The 27,101-nt window shown below is 47.1% G+C and overlaps 1 protein-coding gene across 1 annotated transcript; it reads left to right on the plus strand.

Moving 5' to 3' along the window:
* The first annotated feature begins 142 nt into the window (after nt 1-142).
* On the plus strand, nt 143-27,101 carry cnksr3 (cnksr family member 3). The gene is made up of 13 exons (XM_030719044.1): nt 143-337; nt 13,800-13,963; nt 17,053-17,255; nt 17,882-17,969; nt 21,227-21,268; nt 21,928-22,047; nt 22,230-22,289; nt 22,923-22,991; nt 23,093-23,239; nt 24,310-24,434; nt 24,896-25,083; nt 25,186-25,272; nt 25,976-27,101. Exons 1-13 carry the CDS (start codon nt 286-288, stop codon nt 26,263-26,265), a joined length of 1,635 nt encoding a protein of 544 aa, XP_030574904.1. The 5' UTR covers nt 143-285; the 3' UTR covers nt 26,266-27,101.

Here is a 27,101-nt window from a genome sequence, read left to right on the forward strand (position 1 = left end):
AACGTATCAGTGTTTCAGTAAGTAGAAGAGCTCACTGGGTATTTACTTGTTGCGACTGTCCCGAGTATTCCCGGCAGTACGTGAATGCAGCATTAATCCCAACCCGAGCGCTGAGGAGCTGCGGGGGATTTCGCTCCAGCCTCCGGTCCAGCGTGCACGGAGTGCTTCATTTAGTGAAGTCAAACAGACCGAAGAATGGGACAGAAAACTGTTGAGTGAATCCGCCATCAGCGCCGCCTCACTCGGGCCCATTTTCCCTCTTTCTGATATTATTGTGAAGAAAACATGGAGCCGATAACGAAGTGGACGCCAAAGCAAGTTGTCGACTGGATGAAAGGTGAGTGAAGCACTTTGTGTAGTTCAGATTCGAGTCGGAACACAGAGCGGACTCACTCCAGGTCCATTTAAAGCCTCAGTGCCGCGGCTCAGAGTCGCTGCTCGGTTATCTCCGGCCAGTTTCGTAGAAACTGTGACAGCATACCTTCACTGAGGCGCAGAACAATGGGACTGCATTTCTCTCACTCTCACTTGAAACAGAGGAATGACACTTGGCTGTGTACGCGGTCCCCTCAGTAATAATAACTGAGTAATTTACTTTACATTGCCGCCAATCCACAGAGGAAAATGTGTTTGAATACTCTGTTTAAAGTTTTTATGTCATAAAGGATCCCAGAGGATCGCCGAGTCTCTTTAACCCAAACGGAGTTTTAATGACTCTCATTATAATATTCATACTGTGATGGAGTAATATTGATAACAGTAGCCGCTGTACTCGGGACTTTTAAAATCACTTAAACTCAGTCTGTCTGTTCATGTGTGCTGATCATTTTAGCCTCCAGGGAAAAATGAATAAACGACAGCATTTCTGAGTGAGTGGAGGAATGTCCGGTATGGTCGTGACATAAATATGCTGTGAACCGGACTTCAGTCACAGCACAGGCATGCGAGGCGCTCAGTGGTTTGTGAAGCAGTGTTTGAAATGGATCCAAACTCAGAAACGGGGAAGTTTTATTAATCATCCAGATAAATGAAGCGCAGGCTGCTCTCTGATGGGATTAAACCGTTTGTCTTGGTATAATGATTTGATTTAAGTTCTGTTTAAAAAAAAAATCAATTTTTATGGCAGCATCACAGTTAATCAGCACTGGAGTCTTAACTGCTGAATGAGGCCTGCCTGCCAGTGCTCATCTATAGTTGGGAGTTAAAGGGGATTGCCAGGGGTTAGTGTCCATGTGTGCTGTGAAAGGAGCCTGGCCGGGGCATTCGTGGATGGGGGATTAGTTGTCCATACAGGCCCCACTGCTGTCACTCACCTGGAAGTCTGACTCAGCAGTTGTCTCTGTAGGTCCCATGGACTGAAATGCACCAGGGGGGTCAGTGATGAAGATAGAGCTTTAACAAAGTGGATGATGCAGGCTTTCAGGGTCAGTGTGGTCTGGCGTAGCTAAATAATCTTTTGCATAGAGATGTAGTCACAGCCATTACTCTGCACTTTTCTAAAAGAGGGCCAAAAGTTCCCACCGTTTTTCACAGGAAAGAAAAGGCCTTGTGTTTTCCTCAGTGACCACTGCACAGTCCACAGCCATAACAGCACGTAACCACTTGTGCTGTTTGACTGCAGAAAACCTTGTGTAATCATTTCATACCGAAGCCGAACGGCATCAAACTGAAGGAGGACGCCTGCCTGGAGGAGGGTCACGGCCTCTTGTTGACCATTCGCACCCACAGCCAGCACGGCCCTTTGCAGAGCTGCTGTGTGACAGAAGTCAGATGAAAGTCTCAGGAGTCGCTCTCTGTGGACCTCTGCTCTCGTTTGCCTCGGGTTGTTTCCCTCAGCTGGACAGGGGCTGCTCTTGTGTACTGAAGCACTTGTTAATCACCTTCATTGTTAAAGAGGATCAAGCGGTTGCTGGTGGATGTTTATTGTCACTGTTGGTCCTTTTCAGTTTAAGCACTGTTGTTGGTTTTTTTTGTTTGGAGCCTGGAAATGTCCTGAAGCGCATTTCCTTCACCACAAGATCTCCCAGCTGGGCCTGCAGTGTTCAGGGACTGGTATGCCATATGTCATGTGTGCCCTGGGGAACTGACAGCACTTTCCTGATAACACACTACACTTTAGAAATGAAATTAGGGTTAGATTAGACGTGCTGCTAGGCATTTTCCAAAGATAGCCTTGAATGCATCACAGCAGTGCGTGAGTGAATGTGGTGTTCAATAAATACAAGCTCCAATCAGCTGAATAGGTTCTGATTCACATCTGATTTTTCTTGCACCCCTCTTGTCCACCTTGGAGTTACTGGGAGGAAACAGTGGCATGTAGACCTGTACAACCTGACTGGGTGGCTTTTTTTTTTTTTTTTTTCCACAATACAGGCTAAATGTCCTCCAGCATTTTCTATAATTCTATACTGGCTAATCAAATTTCAAAGCCCTGTCTCTGTAAAGCAGGTTGGACATGAAACCGTGATGAGATTTGCTCGTCTATTCAGTAGTAGGTAGAAGAGTGGCGGCAAGTTGGGATGCATTGATCCAATTTCTTCCACTTCCAGTCTGATCCCGTACGTTGGTTTCTGGTATCTGTCGACAGACAGTACCAATCTGATACCTGTGTTAAATGAATAAGCTGTGATCCTCACTGTGAGCCTGGGACTCATTCTTTTATGTGTAATCAGCTCAGCTTAAAAATCGCTTTCTTAACTTTATTCACCTAATTTGAGTCTGATTACAGGTGAGTGTGAAAGTCATCAGCCTGATGCAGATGCTGTTAAATGCTAGTTTCATCCTCTCAGTCTGAGTGCACCTCCTTTTACTGCTCCTCACGCACACTTACCGAGTGTGGAGCAGGCAAGAGACGGAGGAGGCGAAATGGAGTCGCTGACGACACGTTAGGTTACTGTTAGTTACTGTTAGTCACTGTTAGTTACTGTTAGTTACTGTTAGTGCAGCAAACACTTCCAAACAACACAACGGTGAGAGCCAGAGAGAAAAGGCATCGTCACCATCGGAGCTTTCCAGTCGTGTCAGCTCACTCTGGCCACAGCGGGTGTAGCTACAGTGAAATGCCTCCAACCTAATAACCTTAATGGCAAGCATGTGCAAGCGTGGCTCTGTCTCTCACCAAGGTGCCAAGAAGGCAGTTATCTTGTCAGAAAGGTGACAAACATGTGCTCGATGTGCTTTTGTCTTTCACTGAGTTTGTGCCTGGGGAAAATAAAGGGATTGTGGTGGAGTCCGCCCGTGCTGAGTGACTTCACTGATGGGTGCCTCCAGCAGCCTTATCTATAGAGAGCATAGCAAGGTGTGGGCAATGATGGCTTGTGATCCTTATCTGGCTGAAACAGACTTCCGAAATGGGAGCATGAACAGACGTTGTCCAGGCACCTCACCCTTATTAAGGCATCCTTTACCCCTGTTTTAGTGCTGGCTCTATCAGGCAAGTAGAGTCTATGTTTGGATAGCCACCACAAGCATCATTAATCCATTTTAGCAGCCCCCACATTATGACTGTGTGTATATGCATCAGGAGAACAGGTGTCAGATGAATCCAAACACATTGTCTAAGCCCTGCAGAAATCTGCATGCTCCTAACGACCTCACTTAGAAAAGGAAGTAACAGGAAGGAAAGATGGATTCAGCTGAAAGTGGTTCATTCCTGAAAAGTTCAAACTCCAGTCTTTGTTTTTTGAGATCCAATTAACAGCTTTGAAAATCCACCTGTTGAGTTCCGATGATGCGCAGATGACCGTGTTTCTTTAGAAAATGGCCTTCAGAGTTCAGGGGGAGTTCTGTAAGAGGATTCCCCCCCGGGGAGAGGTTACTGAAAGGGACAGCCGGGGTTTGTCAGAGCCTCTGTGGCCTTTTTCTCACATGCATCCCGGCCTGGCAGGCTCAGGAGCTCCATCCTGGGGGGACTTACAGAGAAATCCTTAATTGTTAATGTGACTGACTTGTCTTGTGTTCAAGAGACAAAGACAAAACAAGACTGTTTTAATCAAGATTAAGGTTTTTCACACGGTGGTTACAGAGGGGGGGGTTGGGCTGAATGAGAGGTGCTTTATAAATAAAAGCTGCTTTCCCCTGTGTGCACAGTACACGGTACTTTCCAGTGTAAAGCACTTTATAGGACAAATGATTTTTATCAGCACACTGATATGCATGCAGAGTACGGTATAACTAACAGTTCTTCTCACAGCGCCAGAGGAGGGGAGCCCGAGTGTCACCCCACAGCCAAACCAACCCTGGGCGAGACCACTGTGCTTTTCATTCAAATCTAAAATGTGCATTTCAAATATCCCCGATCATCTCAGCTTAGCAGGACCTGCAAGCCATTTGGCCCCAGCCTGCCCTAAGAGCATTGGCCCGTGAAGCGCCGTGCTTAAGTCACGGGACTAAAAGCTCCAACCTGAGGCGACACAGCAGGCGAGTGCATATTCACCAGTCACATGTTGACTGAGCTCTCGTGCAAGGATGCAAAGTGCCCCTCTGCATGTGCCATGATGGTGCCTGATGATGTGTTAATGTCTCCAGTTGCTACTGGACCTGATGTGTGCTTGCACAGAAGGAAAAAGGAAGTGCGCGGCCGGGTTGTTATTGCTGTCAAAGCACTGCTAATGCATTTATGCTCAAATAAACACAGAACATGTGAGGAATGCAGTAACTGCTGTGATCTTCTTTCTTTCCCTCCTCCCAAACCAAACCAGCAGCTCTGTGAATGAGCAGTCCATGCAGGTCACACGTCCTCTGTTGCATTTGGGGCCACTGGTTGCTTTTATCGGATTTAAAAACGCTGCAGCCCGTCAGGTTGGTCCCCCCCCCCGCTGACCAAATACACACAAAGCTCTTCCATCCTGCCACCTGCTCACACTCTAATGGAGGGTAATGGCATTATGGTTATAAAGTGATCTGTAGTTTTATGAACTGTCGCCTACTTCTGGGTTTAGCTGGGCACTTGGCCGAGCGCCAGGTCCGAGCCCGCTCGGTACATGTACGGACTCGTCCTCCACGGAGGCTGGCTGGATTCCTGTCGAGCTGTTCTCACAGGAAAAAATTGTCATTCCTGTGGGAAACACATTCTTGTGGCTAAGCTTTAATTTGCTTAATACCTTTCTGTAATCCATTGTTGTTTCTATATGGACAATAGAGCTGTTAGTCTCACCGTGCAGACTTTTTGTGGGTCTCCGTGCTCGTGTTTGTGTTTTCACCAGCCCGTGATGCCTCTTTGAATTTGTCAACCCGCTCATTCACTGCTTACACCAGAGAGCGGTGATAGATGAGGCAGCTATAATGGGGCGGTCTGTGTTTTCACAGCATTAATGAGCCCCTAGGCTCAGCATCAGCACGGCTTCGCGGACTCTGAATGGACAGATGAATAAAAGGTTCCTTGAAAAACACCTGGACGACTAAAATGAAGCCTTTGTTGTTGTTTGTGTGCAGTTTTCCAGGGCAGCTATGTGTTATTCTGTTAGTGAAAGGTCACGATCAGGTGGCACAGCTGAGCCAAGCCTCTGTTTTCATCTGATTACGGCTCAAAGTCACCTCAGGAGTCTTCAGAAAATTCCACAAGCTCACGGCAGTGAAGTCATTTTTGTCCCAGCTGATGAGGAGCTCAGTTTCACTTCCCACTGCCCGTTTTCCCCGGACTTCCCCGTCTGAGGAAAAACAGTGATTTTGCTCTCATTTCTTTGTTGTCACCCAACATGTACATGTCATACTTCTTGTCACCCTACTGAACTGTTTTTTTTTTTTTTTTGACTGAGGCACGCTCATGGATGGGTTTCAGCTGTGCGTGTCGTACAAAAGATTTTAGAGCAAACGTTGGTTTGGTCGGTGTTTGGACAGGGAGTGGTGGCTCCTCTTTCAGAGATTTGTGGACTTGAAGGAAACAATCGGGGGAGATTGTGTTGATCCTCCCTTTTGTTTCCACTGGTGCAGACACCTGGGAAAACTCTGTCACGTGACCTTCGCCTCTGTTTGTATACGATGTCCCGTTCCAGCTGTTTCCAGTCAACAGCACATTTATTATTTGGAGGAACAGTTCTCTTAATCTGTCACAGCGGTGAAGGAGACCCACAACAGGTGGTGGCAAGACTCGAAACAAAGCTCACCTGTGTGTGTGTGTGTGTGTGTGTGTGTGTGTGTGTGTGTGTGTGTGTGTGTGTGTGTGTGAAGACTCTATCATTTGTTTAGAGCATGAAAACAAAATGTAAGGGCACCAAAGCCAGGACAGCACGCATCACATGCTGTGCGTTCATGCGTCACGGGTGCCCCGTCCTGGCCTGTGGGTGACACATTGTCATTCAGTGCTGTCTTTTCGTTGAAGATGACTCACCCTCCCCCAGCCTCACCCCTCGCAGCAGGGAGAACAGGATCAGCTGCCCACTGCCTGCAGGCTGCCTACTGATGTCTTACATTGCACAATTGTTCAAGCGCTCCTCTCTGTCGTAAAGAGAATATTAGTCATTATTAATTTTTTTTATGATTAATTGATTTATAGGAAAGCCAGCAGTCATGTTGACTTCTCATGAAAATGTGTGCTTGGATGTCATGTCAGACCTCTGTGTTGATGCTCTCAGTCTTTCTGTGTCCTCGTCCCCTGACCTGGCCATAAGCCAGGTCTCTCCCTCCCTCACACGCACACAGCCACAAACATCCCCCGAATCTCCCACCCGCCGCTGTCGCCAGCCTCTTCCCACTTCCCCTGTCACTATAGTAACCTTCATTTTATTTACAGCCCCAGCCACTTCTGGCTGCCAGCCGTTGTGGCTGAGGGGGGGTGAGCACCAGCAGCACTTTGCACCGGTTTAGAAAGCAGAGTTCACCCCGGCCGGTGAACGGACCTCCAAAGCGTCGGGCCCAGAGCTGGACCTCCTGTCGGGTCAGATGGAGTGAATCCTCAGCCTGGCTTTGCAGCAGAGCCATTTTTTTTTTCACTTTATTTCCAGCCATGCTCTGTAACGAGGCCTGCCCCCTGGTAGATTTATGTCAATTAGCAGGTTCTTATCCAAAGATGCTTATGGCGATCCAAATTAGTACTGCACTGCGCTCAACCATGCGAACCACTGGAGCAATATGAAGATATCTTTAGTTTAATTAAAGGCCTCTTTCTGTCTGTTTCGAAAAGCATTGTCGTACAACAAAATAGCACAATGGATGCAGAGTTAAATTTGTCTCTGCTAGAAAATATGCCCACATGCAGTGCTAGCTGCATGTCTAGCACAGTATTCCCATGGTAAACTAAATCAGTGGGACTCATTTCCTCCCCTAAGACATGGCTCATCTTTATTGTGGTTTCCATAGGCAGCTATTATGGTGCTGGTAAATTGGTCTGTAATCAGCATGGAGGGCCACCCCGATCATACACCGTACATGTGATGGGAAACTACTAAACGGAGTTATTTTATGTTTTGTTATTTTGCCTTCAACCTGTGTGTGTTTTAGTGGATATGACTTTGAACCCTGATTCGGGCCTGCTGTGGATGCGGTCTTTTAAGAGGGTTCATTTTCAGTTTCCTGTCTTCCCTCCTCTTTCTCTGTCTCTGTGCAGAACACAACAGCCTTTAATTATAGTTTTTTCTCAGGACAGTGATGCTTAGGTTGCAACAAACTGAGTGCTTTTGAAGTCATGTTGACACAAAAACAGCTTTTATGTAACGTCCCATCTTCAGTAATGACTCTCACAGTATCCTGATTTCTTTCTGATTGATCACCTACTGCGATCAAAACTACACAATCAACAGTTGTGTTGTGCACTTTAAAAGACTGTGTCAGTAGATTAAGCACAACAATATGACCTGGAAGAGGTCAGGAGAGATAAAGTATTGTGGTGGGGGGGCAGGAGAGAGAGGTGGGGGCAGTTTGAGACCTTCTGAGGTCTCTGTTGCTTTCTTTAGTGCGTGTTTATCCGAGCTGCAGCGCGGCCAGACTGCAGAGCGATGGTATTTATGCTGGCCTGAGAGGTTATTGCTCCATCTCCTCCACTTACCTGCATAAACTGTAACTGATGGTGCCTCACATCTTTTTCTCAGGAGACAGGTGGTTTATATTCAGCCTGATCCTGAGTAGCTCTCTGTCATGCACCCACACATAAATTACATTTTATTTATGTATTTACTGTAGAGCAATAACCTTTGGCAGGACATTGAAGTTGTGCAGCTTTGTTTTATTAGCAGGGCCCAAAAAAATTCACCTCCACCAGAGCCGCAGGCAGATTTGGATGCTGTTTCCATGCACAGCAGAGGTACAGATGGATCGCCCCTCACCGCGGCACGATGAGAACCTGTGTTTTATTTATTTAATTTGGTTTGAATCATTATAAAGGTCATAAAATGATTCTTGAACACAAATTTTATCGTGCTGGAAAAGAAGGACTTGCAGGCAACTGAGAAGATCCAGCAAACGATTGACTGAAGTCTCCGACATGAGCACGAATTTTGGAGATACTTTCAACCATGAATGGACGTTGAAAAATGACAGACAGCTGGTGGTTACTCAGCTTCTCCATCTTTGCTGGGAAGGTATCCCCCCCCCCCCCCCCGGCTTTCCTGATTTCTGCATTATTAAAGGTGTGCTGCATGCACGGTCATCTTAAGTCCATCATATGGCAGTTGACAATATTTTTATTCATCTGTAGCTTAACCTGTTCCCTGCACCTTGCATGGGCTCCAGCATAGCTGTTGGAGATGAGGGTGGAACCTTCCAAGTTGCTGCTTGTCCTACAGGACATAACAACGGCCGTACCGATGCTGAAAATCCACCATCCAGTTACTGTTTCACTTTCTTAGCCACTTAAATCCCAGCAGACGATGGACTTGGACATTCACAGAGAGCCAGTCTGTTCATCCAACTGCCCGGTCCTCATCTGAACAGTCAGCAGTTTGAATAGTCGTTCACCACGTCTCAAAGCTTCAAATCTGAGCTAATTTAATCTAAGCCCAGATGATATTTGAGACAGTTATACCTGTAGCTCACTCAAACTGTTGAAGAATCCTCAATATTATGTGCAGGCCAAGGTGTAATTTTAAAGGCTACTAGCAGTGAACCGATGGTGGTGGTTGGTGAGTGAGACAAAGCTACACGGGTGCTGTTGAGTAACTGTATGAGAAGGAAGTCTGACAAGAAAAACATATTTTTCAGTTGCAAACTTGGTGACACAGTCAGCCAGTTTTTCAGATTCTGGTTCGACGCCTCTGCGTTAACAGCGAGTGTTTTCTGTGCTGCAGGTTTGCAGACACACTCATACATGTGCAGCAGTGTGTTTTGACCAGAAGTTAATCATATAACAGAGCGATCAGAAATACCTCTCTTAACCTCCTCTGCCCCTCTGCTCGGACCTGCTTTGCCTCCAGACCTGACCTCTCCCCTCAGTCCATATTAACTCATTTGTCCAACACACCCCCCCCCCCCACCCCCACCCCCTCCGACTCATTCATACTTAGAAATCTAAAAAGGTAGCAGCCGTGTGATTGGGGTTGTGGTGCTATAGGTGAGGATTAACTCAACCTAAGGGGCTAGCACTCGTACTTGCCGAATGTGCTTCAGCTGTGACAGCCCCCTGAACTTTGACCCCGCAGCTCTCATCAGTCATCGTCCATCAGCCTGTAAGAGACAGGGCTGCTTTTGTCTTCTGTGCCGGGGCGACCCTCAGCTGCTTTGCTCCCTTAGGAAGCACACTTGGGACAGAGCCGCCAGTTTGTAGTTGTCTGTGTAAGATTAGAGTACTCGAAGTGAAACACTCTCTGTTAGCTGCAGGAAGCAATGATAAGATTAAACCATGGCTGATACTGGGTCATAAGCAGGCTGGGTTGGTGGAAATAAAGTAGCCTGCATGGTTCTAACACTAAGAAAATGTGCAGTTACTTTTCATCTAGTATTTATTCTAAATAATATTTATTCAGTTCCATATAAAGCAACAGTTTGTGTACAGAAGAGGACACAACAGGCACAGTGGAGATATAGAGCATCATTGTGTAACTTGTATCCCTGTTCCCAGTGTGTGTGCAGGCTTTGTTGTTGTCCTGTGAAGTCATGCATTAGAGGAAGCTTAGCGGTATAGTGGAGAGGAGCTTTTTCTTTCTTTTTAATTACTGCGCGGCCTGGCCCGGCCAGAGACCATTGTGCCAGAGTGCTGCGAGTTCCCACAATGGAACCGCTCAGCAGAGAACAATGAGTCAAATTCCTGACCGTTCCCCACAGGTCCAGAGGCCGGCCTGACAAATGAAGACAGTGGAGTTACAGTGGCTGTGCTATTCTACACCCAGTAGCTTTCCCAGTGGCCACCCCTGTGGGGATATTGGTGTGTGTGTGTGTGTGTGTGTGTGTGTGTGTGTGTGTGTGTGTGTGTGTGTGTGTGTGTGTGTGTGTGAGAGAATTACATGGTGGCAACTGCTCCCACTGGGAGCACAGGGAGGGGTTGAAAGATGGGGGAGGGAGATTGTTTGGTTCTTTCTGCTGGGGGAGAAAGGCTGCGTGCTCTTTTACTAGTGTAATCAAACCCCTGAGAACCAAAAGCTGCACTGAAAAGCATCACGGCTCAAAACCGATCAACATTTTTCTTGCAGCAGAGTTGTGAACTTTCAGAAATCCTGTTCAGTCCTGTTTGCTGTTATTGTCACAGAGTCCTGAGCTAGCATAAACTTTTGCTGTTGAGATTAGGATAAGAATAATCCAACCTTTTGCAATAGGAAATGTTCTGTTTAGATTGCCAAAACTGTGCTTACACAGGCTTTAAGTAGGCTGCAGAGCTTAAAGGCCACCAGGCGGGCCTGGTTCCATTTAGACTGTCCAGATCGTTCTTGTCCAGCTGTCCTGAAATTTGCCTGCTTGAGTTTGTCTGTGTGTGCTCTGAGACTGCTGCTGGTTAACCTGGTTTGAACATAATCACTGTTTACTGAAGCTGAGATGGTGGGTGGCTCTGAGACCCCACAGTGAACACAGCCCGATCCCCTAACCCCTGACCCTGGCATATGTCAATCATCATCGTCTGCACCGTCACTCACAGCAAACAGTCGGATTCTTCCTCATACATGCAGAAACAGTCTGACGGTGGTACTACCGTGTTCTTCTGCTGTGAGGAACATTTATGGACAATGATCACTGGGTCCGAGAACCAAGGACTTATTTGCACACTTTTGCACATTTAGCTGGAGCTCCTTTTTCTCCTTCAGGGCATTTCATTTGGTTCATTCTCACATCCCACACTGGAGAAGATGGAGCTGGACAGTGATTCGTGTATATGTTTGTATGACTGAAGCATGAACCAGCTGTCAAAGCACATCCCATAATTTAGACCAAGATGTGGATTTGGACTTTCAGCATTAAAGTACCAGAGTGTGTTTGGATTGTGCAGCCGCTGAATTAAATATATGAGCCTAAAATCCTAAAATCATTAAACTCTAATTAAACTTTAAATTGGTTGCTAAGTGGCATTTGAATCCATCACAGATACAGATGTTTGATGTTGCTTTTAGTAAAGCTGTGATGCACGTGAAAATAGAAGTGCAGTAAATGATTGTTGGGTGTTTCGGTGCTTCTCTGCGCTCGCGCTGGTTTCTCAGAGGCCGTAAACTGTTCACACGCTCCTCCCCTCTGCTTCCCCCTTTACACAGTAATGTGACACTCTATCTCTTTTACTGGTTTCTGTGCCCTTTAATGAAAATTGATAGTCTCACACACACACACACACACACCCTAACAGCCATTGATTGAGGCACAATAAATGTTTTATAAGCCTCACTGTAAGGACACCCCCTTTTTTTAATTTGGAAAGTGTCAGAGGGTTAGACCGGGGGGAGGATCTGTCCCCTTAAAATTGTTAAACATCATGGAGTGATGTTCCCGACACCCACAGCTCCGACTTCTAGGAAAATTCTTGTTAATGAATAAAAGTGAAAACCAGCTGTAATCAGTTAGCCGGATATGGATTCAGTCCTCCAATCAGTTCATCCCAAACAGTTACGATAAAATCCTGCAGTTGGAGCCCCTTCGGCTCTTTCTGTAGCTTAAAGCACAACTTTCCCTTGTTGGTGGAAGGACGGTGGCACCGTTCCACAGGAAATGCCTCTTTAACACAGCAGGAAAGGGAGACTTTGCCCCGTCTAGATCCCACGTCTTTGTTTTCATCTAATCGCATTAAGTGACGGGCCCGATGTTTGTACTTGGCTTGTGTTCCCGTCGGCGGAGGCTCAGGCCGCTGCTCGGCCCCTTTCCTACTACACGAAGTGGATTCCCGGCCAGTCGGGGGTTAAGCTTCTCTGAAGCCTTTCCTCAGATTAGCATGCCAAGGAATGAGAAAAATGTAATGAGCCTAACTGGACTTGACTTGTATGGAGGATAATGGTTAACGAGTCGTGATGGATTTTCTCTGCGATTCAGTGGAGATGACTTGAGCTCTCACACAGATTATATTTTCTCAAGGATTAAAGTTGCTGTCGAAGGTGAACTTTGATATCATAATGAGGTTTTAGTGGCTTCTTTTATAGAGACATGTGAAGAGAGATGTTTATCTTAAAGCCTCCAACACCAGTTTTATATAAGCCTAAAAAATGAAGCAAGTAATGCTGAAAATGTCCTGAGGTCCTCGTGGGAACTGCAGATTTCACCTGACCCCTCACCTGACAGCAGTCATCTAATCTGGCCTCTGATTGGTGGATGGAACATTTTAAACTGAGCCCTGCATATGCAGAAATCTTTTATATGATGGTTTAATTTCAGTCTGAGGCCTCACTAATAACTTCTGGGTATTTGCAATATTGGTTGGTCAGCGATGACTATCATGTCACACGCACACACACCTGCAGCTACCTTTGTCTTTCCTTTATGCAAACTGTCAGCAGCAGGTGCACAACCTGAGCACAGAAACAAATGAGGTGCCATTAAACGCCGACCACAGGACACACCCAGCGGGGCTCCGCTCATACCTCTACGTTAGACGTGGATTCGTCTGTGTGACGTCACGTGTGGCTAAAATGTCGGGTCCCTTTCGAACTTGGACGCCCCACTGAAAACATGCCCGCCTAAGCGTGCCGCGTACTGAGTGATGTTAGCTGTGCTGCGGTCTGAGAGAGCTGGAGAGCCTCGCAGCTGACGGGTCTTTCAGAGGGAAACAGGGCGCAGGGCCATGTAGCTGCAGCTGCCCCCTCTGTGTATGCTCTTTGATGGGGAGAGGCGATGGCGTTTACTTCCACACACACACACACACACACACACACACACACACACACACACACACACACACACACAGAGGCTTATTTTCTCCTCTCTTGTTTCCACTTTACGGTTCCCTGCATGCATGGGGAGGGTATGTTTTGTGTGTTTGTGTATCAATGCACAGCTTTGACATCGTACACAGTATCAGATGAGCCTGTTCCAGGTCCTCACACTGAACTTACATCCTTGTAAGTTCACCAGTTGGTGTCACGGTCCAAGTCATTTGTCAGTGGAGCTCCAAATAGTAGGGACACCCATGAGAGTGACACACTTATTGCAAACACCCACACCCACATAGACTACACATCCACACACACAAATACAGACTTCCATTGTTTAACCAGCCTGACAGACTGAGAGGGCTCAACCGTTACTCTGTTTATGGTTTGTTTATCTAGCAGAGATCGCCGTCCCACCTGTTCCTTATCTGGACTGTGCACACGCACACTTGGGGCCATGTGCTCATAGACCCGACAACACCTGGTGCCTTTGTCGTGCATGGTGACAAAGAGGCTTGTGAGTGACATCAACATACTTGTGTTTTAAAATTGTTCTGATGAGTCCTTTTTCCCTCTTCCTTCTTGTGTGTGTTGTAGGTTTAGATGACAGCTTGCAGCAGTACGTTAGCAACTTTGAGCGGGAAAAGATCAGTGGGGAGCAGCTGCTGAAGATCACTCATCAGGACCTGGAGGAGCTCGGCGTAGCCAGGATCGGACACCAGGAGCTGGTGCTGGAGGCTGTCGACCTGCTGTGCGCTCTGGTCAGTAGTTCTGTGCGTGGTCGGATGCACGTGTAGCAGCGAGGATGCTGCAGGTTAGGCGTGATCGTGGGTGTAGACTGTACCCCCCTCCCATTCACTAAACTCTCAGCCTGTAGTTTCTGGCAGCTAAAGGGATCAGCTGTGCAGAAGAGCTCATCGTTTCCCACACGTCTCAGTGGGGTGTGGAGGCAGCACAACACATGAAGCAGCCCGAGGACACCGGAGACGAGAGCATCACTCAGAGCAGGAGAGATGGTGTCGGAGCTGTGGTGTGGGAGATGTGGGAGATAATAGAAGTAGTTAAGAGTGGTTACCATGTAGCTAGCAGTGGCAGTTAGATCTAAGATAAGAAGCTCCTCCTCCTCCTCCTTCGTCCTGTATGCACAACAGGTTTCCTCATCCTCAGGTTTGTTTGCTTATTGGTCTCAAAGAAATTGAAAGGCTGGTTTGTTGCTGTAAGCGCTCCTGAGCCTGCGCTGATCTGTGAACAGCGTCCAGCAAAAATGTGTCTGCCTTCATAAAGAGTGATGAATCCTTCAGTGTTCCAGCTGAAAGAGAACCAGGTTTCCCAGCAGATGGGATCGATTTGGAATTTTATCACTTCCTGTGCCATAAAAGTCCAGGATTGTGGTCCCCGTGTTTTGATCAGCGTCAGCATTTCTGTGCGCTCTTAAAACACTTTACATTAATCATTTGTGGCATGGTTATTTTTGCTCCAAAGGAATTTAAATCTTAAATCTTTCTTCCTCGTGAGGCGGAGTGGAAAGCTGTGGGAAGAACAGATTTGGATCAGCTACTTTTACATAAAAACCACGTTTGAGTTCTGCAGTATTCTGAATAACGTGAGTTTGTGCGCTCAGCTGGGATCTTTGTGTTGTTCCTCTGAACTATCACGAGCTGAGCTGTTAATATGCACAATGTACAGAAAAGGTGCTGAAGTATCGAATCTGATGACCTGTGTGTGGATGCAGATGACATTCATCTCTTCCCTTTGACACGGTTCAGTTAAGATAAGCTGCCTGTTTCCCATCAGTTATCAGGACTCTGGATACATGGAAACACTCGGCATCTCTTTTTTTTGATGGATTTATTTATCGTAACATTTGCACCGTGTGTTGCAGTATCCCAGTAAGCAGGCCCGGATTTTTGTTCATCCCTGGAATCTCGAGTGGTTTTGCTCTTTTTGTGCTTTTGCGTGGAAACCTGCTCTCCTGCTGTAAGACTCCATCTGTGTGTGTTTTTGCTAGTTGGTGCGCCGTCCTCAACCTTTGACCTCTGATTGAAGCATTGCAGTCTAATGTTTTTTGTCCATTTGGGGTTTCCCTATTAAGAATGAGGCCTCAGCCTTCCAACGGGCTCATGGGAGGAAGTGAGGCCCCCGATTCAATTAGCTTTTACTGAAGGTCACTGTTTCTCACAGGAACACAGGCCACCAGCACCCAAACCCCCACACGCTCTCACGGTTTCAAGCACTTTCTTTTTTTTTATTTTATTTACTGTGAGGTCAGACACTTCCTGTTGATGTAGAGGCTGCGAGGCTTCGCTCTTGCTTTTTAAATGTTTATGCGTGTGTGCACATCTTTGTCTTGTTAATAGTTACAAACCTAAATCATGATGAAGGATGAGCGAACCTTTAAGAAACACTCGTGCTCGTCCTCCTGTTTCCACACAAAAGATGTTAAAACCAAACTGGGAACAAAGAGGACAAATTCATTTTACTGGTTTTCTCTCAACCCTTGATGCCTTCTGCAGAGTCGGTGCTGAAACTCAACCCTTCTTTCCTCAGCTCATATGATATTGGCTGCAGTCATATGACAGCTCAGCTGGCCTCATCATGGGCCACAGTGCTGCAGTAAATGGTTTTTGCTTGAAGGTGCATCTTTTCTAGTCAAGGCAGATCCATAATGCCTGAGGGCAGGAAGCGGTGTTGTGAGGAGCCTGAAGTCAGTGAATAACGTCTCCAGAGAGGCTCGCTTTAAAGAGAACTCTGCCATCTTGGTTTTTGATCAGCTCAGCTCTGAAAAGCAGCTGCAAGGATGTAAATTTGACTGAAATGTTAGATTGAAAACACAGATTTTGGTTTTCTGGCTCAGCCGGCAGCGTGGGACAAAAGCTCAGTGGACATCTGTGGGCCCGTCAGAGCCGCTGTGTGATTAGCCTGCTAATGAAAAAGCCAGGAGTCATGTTTGATCTGGAGAGAGCTCGCTCTGCCTTTGTGCTAAAGTTACACTGAATGAGAAAGAAACCACCACATGACTTTTTTCTCCTTATATTCCTCGATCGTGTTTGTGTCCTAAATGATGCTTCAACAAACTATTTCATGTCAAGCGTGGCATGAATCACGCTGCCTGCAGCTACTGTTTGACTAGTCCAATTATTCCAGCGTGTCCCTGGAGACTAAAACTGGTGAAATGTATGTTTCTTTGAACACATGTTGGCGAGGGGAGGCACAATAAAAGGAGACACTAACCACTTGCAGATCTCGTTTGTTGGTTGCCAAACACGTGCCGTTCTACTCCTTGCAAAGCATATTTAGCTACTGGCACGTCACTCAGAGTGCAGCATTTGCTGGCAGCAGTGCAGCATCCTGTAAGCTGATATTTACCAGGACAGGAGCCAGGCTACCCTCTCTCTGTGCACATATAAAATATTCCAGTATTTCAGTTGCAACATTGAAAGACTTCAAATGCTCGGTCTCCTGCGGTGTTAGGCTCACAGCTGGTGTGTAGTGTACTTCCTGACCCTTGAAAACACCGAGCGGCTGCTAAGAGCGCGTGAATAAGAGGAATGCATCAAGGAAGCGACTTCGGCTCAGGAATGCAAACTTTGAACCGCTTGATATGAATCAGGTGATGGTGCACATACACCCTCTCTCACGCCAAATCTGGATCCGGGTGGGGTCACTGATGTTCACGGACAAGTGAACTTAAATAATGTCTGCCAAAGAAATTATTGCAGCCCTCCATTGCACGGGAAACGACTCGTCTTCATGGCTGGAGCCACTCGCAGGTCTAGACTGTGTAGGAGGCTTGTTTGCTCTGATCTCGAGCTTGATTGGCGCTTTTGTCCTGTTTCCTTTGCTCTTTCAGAACTACGGAGTGGAGACGGACAACTTGAAGAACCTGGTGGTGAGGATGAGAGCCGCTACCAACAGTCTGCACATGGCCACGGCCGACCGCAGGAAGAGCCCCGCGTACGATGGGAGCACCTCACGCAAGCCGGCCAACGACTTTCTGACCTCTGTGGTGGAGCTGATCGGCGCAGCGAAGAGCCTCCTGGCTTGGCTCGACAGGTAGCGTCACGGCCTCAGCGGGACTGCATCAAACATACGTGGAAGTGCACATAAACAATAGCGCCACACTGGTTTTAAAAATTAAACTATTCTTTGACATAAATCTTCATTTTCAGTATCAAAAAGACATTTTGCATGTCGGCTTAACTTTATATGCAGCTGGCAGAGTGTCCTGTGTGCTCCTCTTGACCTGCTCCAAAACACATGACGCCATAAAAGCCGAGCATATTAAGCATGTTGCCAGGATTAAGTGTTAGCTGGCTCAAATTAAGCTTCTCTTTTTTATGGCAGGCTTGGCTAAAGCCGGCACATTGATGTCATTGTTTAAATGCTTGTTGTGATGTTGAAGTGGAAGCAGGTCTGTAGGCTTCTCTTAGTTTGCTACCATCAGTGTTCCAAGTACTACAGGGTGGTGTTTGGAGGCCATAAGTGTGTGTTTCAGATGGCGTGAGGGGAGGAAGAGGCAGGAAAGGATAGAAGCTGGCACCAGAACGGTTACGTACTTGAGTAACAACCAAGTCTGTCAGTGGCCGGTCACCCAAACGCAGCGATCTGCGCGAGTCTGATAAACCTCAGCCCATCGCTTCGTTCCAATGTTCTCCCTGTCTTTCTTTGTCTGCTTGCAGGACGCCTCTTACAGGGATCAGCGACTTCACAGCCACCAAGAACAAGATCATTCAGCTGTGCCTGGAGCTCACCACCACAGTTCAGCAGGTCTGCATGCTCGTTAGTCCAACGAACACACACACACACACACACACACAACAGCTTTTTCCACTGAGCACATACCAGCTCAGGGGCACAGACATGCAGGGTAACGTGTAGGAGAAGAGTGTTATGGGAAATGTGGTCTGGCAGCCATGACACAAGCCTGAAGCCAGCAGTCTGAGCACATTATTGCAAATGCTGCTGTTTTTCTTGGGCTCTTTTCCTCCTCGTGCTGGCTAATGAGGAGACCCCTTGGTGCGGGGACCTTTAATGGTAAACGTTGCTTTTGTGCCTCCAGTTTCATAAAAACCTAGAAGTGTTCTTTTAGAGGTGCCTGCCAACCTTCCCCAGGCTGCCGTTCTCCTTCAGCCATGTGGTTCCTGTTTTTGCTTCTCCGAGACGCTCGCAGTGGGAGACGAAACGGTCTGAAAGCATTTCCTGTGTGTAGGTTTAGCGGAAGGATGAGGAGGTAGTTCTTCAGCCTGCAGGAACGATGGCTGACGGATAAAACAGAGCATCAGCAAAGCGCTCTGTTTTATTTCTGCAGAGAATTGCTCTGGCATTGCATCATAGTGCAGTTATTTTTGCTTCTGCCAGTTTAATGAAACCAGTAGCTGTTGCTCATACATTTGGGTAACACTTTATTTGAAGGGGTTTTCCTCACTTTTATCCTTAAGCATCGCCTGATAAGAAACTCATTTTACGCTGAGGGTGAAAGTGGCTCCCGAGGCTGCAGGTGTCATTTTTAGAGGGTTATTGCATCAAAATAAATTCCTTTCCCAGAGTGCCCATTTCCTCGCCAGAGTCTGGGATTTCAGCGCCTCTGCTGATTTACTGTGGGTGTATCGGTCATGGTCATCCAGGAGAAGTGGGGGTATCCATTTCCCACACTGCCGTGTGAAGTGGAGAGGTTACGGTGGAGAATAAACTTCTGATAGGTGCTGAAAGGTTCTTGTGAGGCTTGAGAGATTAGCTTCCTCTCACAGCTGGAGAGGCCTGCAGTTTGACTCGGTAGTTTTGAAGCAGCTCCCAGCAGCTGATGATGATGATGGGCGATGACTGAAGTGTCTAAAAAAGCACACAGGCTTAGAAAAGTCCTGGTTTCATTTCTGATTTATCTGGATCATTTGGAGCCCTTGTTTCTTACAGCATACCGCTTAATAAAATGGGCTGCGCCGCAGTGATTAGTTTTACGATGGGGGAGGACGGCGTGAGGTTTGTCCAGGTTGTTCGTGAGCTTCGGCCCAGGATCGGGGCAGTTTGTGTTCTGCCTGAATGAAGCCTGTGTGTGCACACACAATGGGTCGAGGCCATAAAACTGTGGATGCATCAGCCCTCTTGGCTGACCCATCAGCGCGGAGGTCGCTCTGTCAGAGAATGCATTTTTCATCAGTCCCACATGCCTTTAGTTCATGCTGGATGACGAAGGAAGTTTAGCTCTATTTTTACCATGAAAACATCCCAGTGTGCAGCCTGAAAACAGTCAATAAAACCATCCCCAATATCACATGTTTACACCACATTAATATGATCGTGTCAGAAGGCCGGGGGTGAAATATTGCAGTCCGTGGCCTTTATTTCCCGCAGGTGTAAAGTCAGTCCAGGTTCGGGCTCTGTGCCAGCACTGCACTCTCAGCCACTTCATTGCTTGACCATGTAAATCCTCTGTGGTGGCTGATTAAAGGCCAGGAGAGCTGCACCCGGAGAGTCATCTGATCCACGCTGGCTGTGAGATCAAATCCATAATGTTAAGGATCAGTACACCCAGGCAGTCGTCCTCGGTGCTTCTTTCTGCTCTCGCATCTGCCGACTACGACCCCTCTGGTCTTGACAAAGATGTGGGATTACTTTGGAAAGCACAAACAGGTCTGAGGAATGAGAAGCAAAGCCAGAAGTCGAAGTCTCTGATATTGTTTTCACATGATTTGATACTATGGAAATAAGAGAAGGTCTGTAAATGTTAAAGCTCGATGGGAGGAGTGCCAGTTCTTAATAATTTACTGTTTTGTTTCAGGACCTCTTAACATTGAAATATGCGTTTTTAGTTCATCCCTCTTGGCTCGGTGAACAGGAAATATGCAGCTGTTTGTTTATGGAAGAGTAGCTGAATTCCTGCTGAAACCACCACATATTCCTGGCTGGTATTGGATTGTTTGGACCAATGTATGTCAAAGGAAACTTATTATAATCGTGTTTATTCCTGCCCCCCTCTTCCCAAAGTAAGGGGAACGTGGCAGTCTCGTGTATAATCCTGCAGGAACATTTAGGGAGCAGTGGATGCTTCGTGTGCAGCCATCGCTCACGGCCACAGACGCTCATGCAAATCTGGTCAGTGCAAACAAACCAACAGGATGACGAGCCGAGCGCCTTTGAAAACAGACTCTCCCCTTTAGCCCAGTGGAATGTGCAAGCTATGGAAATATGGAAAAACTTGCTTGACCCCCACCCCCCTACCCCCCCATTTGCTGTCTGTACAGTGCATTTACAAAGAGCAACAGAGCCGGCTTTGTGGCTGGCTGTGCACGTCTCTAATGCTGTGAGGCCACAGCAACAGTTGATTCTGCATCCACAGGTTGGAGACATGAGAGCCGTGGATATTTTTGTGCTCTGTGCTCATTTCACCTGCGTTTTGTTGGATATCTTCCCTCGGGGCATTCGCAGCATTGAGACATTTCCATAAACGAGCAGGGGGCCCCCGCCACCCCTCTGACCGTGGGCTCTTTTGCCACCAGTAACACAGTTGTCAGTGGGGCTGTTGCCTCAGCTGTGTCCTGTCTAGCTGACTGAGAGCTGTGTGGGGCCGCTCAGAGTGGGGCAGTGGACAGTTAGCTGACTTGGCTGATTGGGTGAAGGGGAGGGGGCATCACAGCTATTGTCGAGTGTGACTTCCAGACCCCCCCGGTCCTCCACCAGCCCACCCACTCGCAGCGAAGAAAGCACCAGTGCATCTAAATATTTGCAGAAAGCCAGCAGACGGTTTTCTGGACACGATGACATGTTTTACCATTTCTCACATAGTTACTGTATGACTGCTCATATGGTATTTACAGTCATAGTAAAGCGAAGCATAATTAAAGCATCCACATAATTTAAGCAAAGTGCTCATTTAAGACTAAAAGCTGTTTATTTGTGGCTGTTCTTCCTTTTTCTCAGTTCTATATGCAGGATTATGATTATACCCAAACCCTACTTCATGCTTTCACTTCTTCCCTCTCTCCATTCAATAACTTCCTCCTTTTCTCTGTTTCTATTTTCTGCAACAGGACTGCAGCGTTTATGAGATGGAAGAAAGGATCCTGGAAGTTGTAAGTGTTTCATTTCTCTTTGTTTCCTGTAAACTAACGATGACCTGGAACTTCCCGTGCCGGGGAAAAGGCCTTTAAGTCTGAGACACGCTTTCAGCAGCAAGGTCGAAGCTCTGAGTGAGCGGAGCAGACGGGTATATGAGAGCGCCAGAGGAGGAGGCGGGTCCATCGCGGCCCTGCCATCAATCAGTGCTTCCTGTTGTTGACTCTGTGGGCTCGCGCCGGGCTGCTGCTGCTGTTCTGTTATATTACAGATGTCTTTGTGGGTTTCTTTGTTCCAGAGATCTTTTTTCCTTTGCTCGTTTTATTCCTCCTCTTTGCCACCTTCTACTCTTTATTTTTAATGTTTTTATTTTTTTCCTTAAGTTCAGCTCTACATGAAAATGCATAAAATGCCACAGCACAAAAGCCTGTGATGGCTCCTGTGAGGCCTTTAACCCATGCTGTAAATATGATAAACATAAAATCAGGGACGCAGGTTAAAGTCTTTGCATGTGGTGTGAGTGCAGTGTCGCCTCACTAGTTCTAACCTGTGAAACACACAATAACCTCAGTGGTTATTATTGGTGTGATGCATCGTCAGATCCTGCACGTTTATGAAAGTCTCGTGCTTATTATGTTTCCCACTGAGGCGTTTTGTTTTGCCTTCTCTTCTGCAGTCCAAGATTTTGAACACCATCTGCGATCAGACCGTGAGAACCACCTCTGACCCCCTGATGAGCCAGTCGGCGTGTTTGGAGGAAGTCCAGCTGACCAACATCAATCCGGGCGAGGGTCTGGTGAGGAATGCTGCTTTTTAACTTGAACGTGTGGTCGGCTTCTCGGTTTGTCTGTCCGGGAATGCGTACGATGTGTGTCGAATTGTTGCCCTCACATTTCTGTCATACTTTGTCTCCCTGTGGGGATATCTTTTTATTCACCCACATCAGAAATATGATTTTTCCTTTGTTTTTAAACCCAGGGAATGTACATCAAGTCGACCTACGATGGGTTACATGTCATCACCGGAACCACAGAACATGTAAGTGGCACAGCGGCTGATTTCAGCCAGTTTCCATGCTGAAATTCATTCATTCTCCACCAGCACTAAAAACACTTCACCACCACCTCCTCCTCCTCCTCCTCCTCCTCCTCCTCCTCCTCCTCCTCCTCCTCCTCCTCCTCCTCCTCCTCCTCCTCCTCCTCCTCCTTGTGTCTGAGGGCACCCTGACTTACATGTTGTGAAGGAGTTCAGAGCTGCTCTCCACAAACAGCCTGGACAAAAATAAGTTTGAATGTTTCCAGCACACGTACGCAGTCAGTCAGTGAGTAATACACCTGCATCACAGCCACCGTTGGATCCTCACGCCTCCGATCCCCGGCTGTGAATCAGGACCTGAATCATCACCAATAATGACTAGTTTATCCCGTTTGGCATCTTTGTGACATGAAAAACAAATCTGCTGATATTCACACACGCTGAGAGGCATTTTCTCACGATTCTGATCTTTGAGCATTGTCTCTGGTTTGTGGTTTGAAAAAAGAGATTTTTAAAGGCAGCCGCAGCTGAAATCAGGCAGGAGCAGCACCAAAGTGCCGCCCAGTTTGAGGAAGGTGCTCTTCAGTAGAAGTGATTTATCAGCCTTTGACCTTTACTGTCATCTATTATCTTTAGTCAGCTGCAGACCTGACGAGGAAGATCCACGCTGGGGACGAGGTGATCCAGGTTAACCATCAGACAGTGGTGAGAATCTGATTTTATTTTACATATTTACACCGTGGGACGTTAAATACATCCTGTAAATATTTATAGAGCTGACTGAGTGTTCACATCCTGTTAACCAGGTGGGCTGGCAGCTGAAAAACCTGGTTTTTAAACTGAGGGAGGACCCCAAAGGTGTGGTTCTACTGCTTAAGAAGAGGCCCACAGGCACAACAGGTTTCACCCCCGCCCCACTGAAGAACATGCGCTGGAAGCCCCCGGTACCTCAGGTACATGCACGCATGCACGCACACTTCCTTTCATCGCTGCATGCATCTAATCATTGTCAAACAATTATCAGCCTTTTAGGGAGTTGGTTCCAAAGCTGCAAGTCCAGACAGGGCCACCCTGACAGCTGCTGGCTGAGCCGAATAAAGCATTAAGCTGTTCTTGCACAAGCACGACAAAAGAGGCAAACAAAGTCCCAACATGTTATTCAGTCTACGAGACCAAGCTAAAGAAAGCAGCAGGACTTCCAAAAATGTGTGTGTGTGTGTGTGTGTGTGTTCACCTGAATGTTAAAGAAAGCTTAAAGGAAGCAGGTAAATATTGAGCCAGTGAGGTTATGTGGGTGTGTCCCTGCACCTGAGTCCCCTGTTGGTGAAGAGGGAGGCTGTAAGCTACCGAGGCCGAAGCTCCGGCGCTGTGTCTTTATGCATGACCTGTTTTATAACTGGAGAAGACGGGATGAGATTGTATCAGCTGAGAGGGTTTCTCACAGCAACAAAGGTGGCCGACGCCGACACGTCCGGGCCCATCAGAGAGAGGCATCTCAGTTTATTTGTGACAGGAAGGCTCCAAATGGCTGAGCAGAGACAAATCATACGGTGTGACTCAAGAATGAGTGACACTGGTTTTGTAATGGTATATAATTTGTACTATTTGAGCTATTTGGAGAAGTGCAGAGAGTAATGTTTCGCAAGACCCCCAATCAGAAGTTTAGTTTGTCATATATCACATCCACGATGCTGCATCAGCAGATGTGTAATTTTGCCCTGATGAGAATAGCAGTGAGTGAGACGATGTTAGGAAACATAACTGTGGTAAATGAGTGCTATTTTGGACTGCGCTCAGAATCTTTCCGTACCTCAGACATGAAGGTTTATGCTCAGGCCGACATGCAGGAACTGAAATGTCTCACCACATGTGGGGAACTTAATTCGGTACTGAGGAAAAGCTCTGAGCAGAAACAGTAAGTAATGACTTCAGCCTTGCTCTGATACTCTGCATGCAGGTGGGATGAGGAGACGCTGTTGTGTAGATTAGATCATGCACTTATAACTGTGCTGTGTTTTCTCAGAATAACTCGTCCCTGGTCAGATCCCAGTCTCCCTCCGGTTTGGCTAATGGATCAACCAAAAAGGAGAAGTCGGCTATCCTGGACTTGTACATCCCGCCTCCTCCTCCGGTGCCGTACACCCCACGGTAAGCCATCCCGTTTGACGTGCAGCGGTTATTCGTTTACTGGCAACTTCAGCTCTAAAAGTAGGAAAGTATTAAAAGGAAGGCAAAAACAACCCAAAGAGCTCGTTTCAAGGAGGTGAGAGGCCACCTGCACCCCCTGCAGTGAGATTCAGACACCCCCACAGCTTTAAAGCTGATGAATAATGAGCGTGGCCCCAGCCCATGATCGCTTTACACCCACCCCCCATCCTGCTGCACTGTCTCTTCTGCTGGTCTTCAGCCCACTCTGCTCCCACTCTGCTCCCACTACAGTCCGTGCACTGTGACTGTTTCATCCTCCACCTCCAGGAAGAGTCGAGAAACTTTGCTTAAAATGCTGGAGGAGAACCTTAGACTGCAGTGATGAAACACTGCGTGCAAATCACCTAATCATGAAAAGCTACGTTACAGACCAATGACTGAACATTTGTTCCTCCACACAGAGAGGCGAGAACAGACTCCTTCTCCAGCATCAGTAAAAGACCAAAGGGCTCTGAGTCACCCAACTCCTTCCTGGACATGGAGAGCAGAAGACGCTGCACCATCGCAGAGTACGACAAGCCAAACGGCGGCTGTCCCATCGAAGCGAAGGTGGTCCAGCCCAGAATGAGGGAGCATAAGCCCTCCCGTGGTCAGTGCTTTCTCATCACAGTGATTTATGAATATCCCACTAGCAGACGTAAATGTGTTCTCAGAACAGTGCTGTTAACGAGCACGGACCTTTTGTCTCAAGGTAAGCCCCGGCCGCTGTCCATGCCAGCAGATACCTGTGTTGGAGTGGTTGATCCTTACGCAAAGCCCTGGGCTCAGGGCAGGAAAGGTCAGTGGGCACGTTTTTGCTTACAGGCTAACGGTTATTGTTCACTGCAGGCGCAGGGTTTTATTCTGTTGTGTGACTTAATAACCTGTCACAGAGTATGACAGAAAAGCATTTTCAGATTGGGACCCTCACATAAAGGCCACGTGCACACGTATGTGTGAGAGCAACAGAGCGGCACCTTTTTTTTTTTTTTAGAATAAAAAAATGTGACCAGAAACCAAACATGACAAAAACAAATCCACCCTTAGTACTGTTTTTGTATCAGGCTGTAAATGCAGTATATTTATTTCTCTGTGGGGACTGACTCACTTTGGGAGGCTGCCTCAAGTGGCCACTAGTGGATCTGCAGTTTTTGGCACAGCAGCAGCTTCATGTTTGAAGCCTTTGTGTTGCTGCTTGGTTCATTAAGAAAACAGAGAATAAATTATTATTTTTTATTTCTAGTAATTTCCATTTTGTCTCTGATAATTACAGGTAGAAGTCTCAAATCTGAAATCACGAGTATTCAGGCTCTGCTGTGCTGTTTAAATCATCATCTGCTTACTGTAAAACCTTAATAACAAATATACATGAAACATTACATATATGTTTATGTAGGAGGAAGCTCCAGTGACCCAAACCCCATGAATCTGTCTCTACATGACAGATGGAGAACAGCGTAGTGACACATGATCAATAACCTGCCGCCGTGTCTTTGCTTTAGGTGAGGACCTCCTGTACAGATACCTGAGTAACGAGAGGATCCCCACCATCGCCGAGGAGGTCCCCTCGGCGTCTCCTCCCTACAGGCCCGCAGGGGAACGCCACCTCATCCGAGTGGACCACATCCGGGGCAGCCGCTACTACTCCAGCTCAGACCTCCACAACAGTGCCACCATCCCCTACCAGGAAGACATGAAAAAGGCTGCCGCGGCTCCCGTCTCCAAGCGCACAACGGCAGAACGCTCCCTACTGGTCAGTTGGATCACGCGGCTTAAGCTATTGACTCACTGATGATGTGCTTCCTGTCCGGGGCTTCCTGTTCCTGTCTTGTCTTCCTCAGTGCCTTTGATATTTAACGTCCTCGGGCTTTCTCACACTCCTCTCTCCCATCCCCCCCCTCCCCCCGGTGTTACTACTACTACCAACTACAACTGCTGCTCCTCAACCGAACTTGCTTTTGTAGTCCTCACTACATTAAGTCATCGCTCCTTTAACACTGCCCACAGCCCTCATCTCTGACACGAGCCTCAGGAGGACACAGTTTAGGCCTCGTTTGCTGTGTATGGATCTCTGTACATATCATGTCATGTTCTTCAGTTTGGTTATTTAATACACTGAAGCTCTCAAAAACTTGCCTGGTATCAGTTCAGTTCTGTGTTTTTTGCTTTTCTTTTGCATAAATAAGTTATAAAAACAAAGTTAGACAAACAGCTTTTCTTTTCATGTGTGATCGCTTACATTAACTTCTGCCAATGGTTGCCTCTTGTAAAGCTATGCATAAGATTTTTACAGTCACTTTAGTGGAAAATGCTGCATCGGTTGTTAAAGGTGGTTTTTTTTCTCGTCACTGGCAAACACTTGTGCATGATTTGAGGCTATGCACTGAACTCAGTAAACCTTTGTAACCTGTGTGTCAGTTACTCTGCGTCTGCGGGGCCTGCACGTGCAGCTGGGTCACAGTAAACTGCTCCTTTAAGCCAGCATTTTGAACCAATACTGTGGGGCGCAGAGGTCACATGACCGTTTATGAGCTCACGCTGTTGAGAAACCACAGATCACAAAAGACAGAATGACAGTATTATTTAAGAAGCTGCAGGGAATGAGTGTCTGTTGCTTTTTTCTGCCTT

Source organism: Archocentrus centrarchus, chromosome 22 (assembly GCF_007364275.1).
Source record: "Archocentrus centrarchus isolate MPI-CPG fArcCen1 chromosome 22, fArcCen1, whole genome shotgun sequence".
Classification (NCBI taxonomy): Eukaryota; Metazoa; Chordata; class Actinopteri; order Cichliformes; family Cichlidae; genus Archocentrus; species Archocentrus centrarchus.

Coding starts and splice junctions, on each gene's coding strand:
- cnksr3 (XM_030719044.1), top strand. CDS start 286: ATGGAGCCGATAACGAAGTGGACGCCAAAGCAAGTTGTCGACTGGATG. Junction 17,256..17,881: donor CTCCTGGCTTGGCTCGACAG/GTAGCGTCACGG, acceptor GTCTGCTTGCAG/GACGCCTCTTACAGGGATCA. Junction 21,269..21,927: donor AAGAAAGGATCCTGGAAGTT/GTAAGTGTTTCA, acceptor TCTCTTCTGCAG/TCCAAGATTTTGAACACCAT.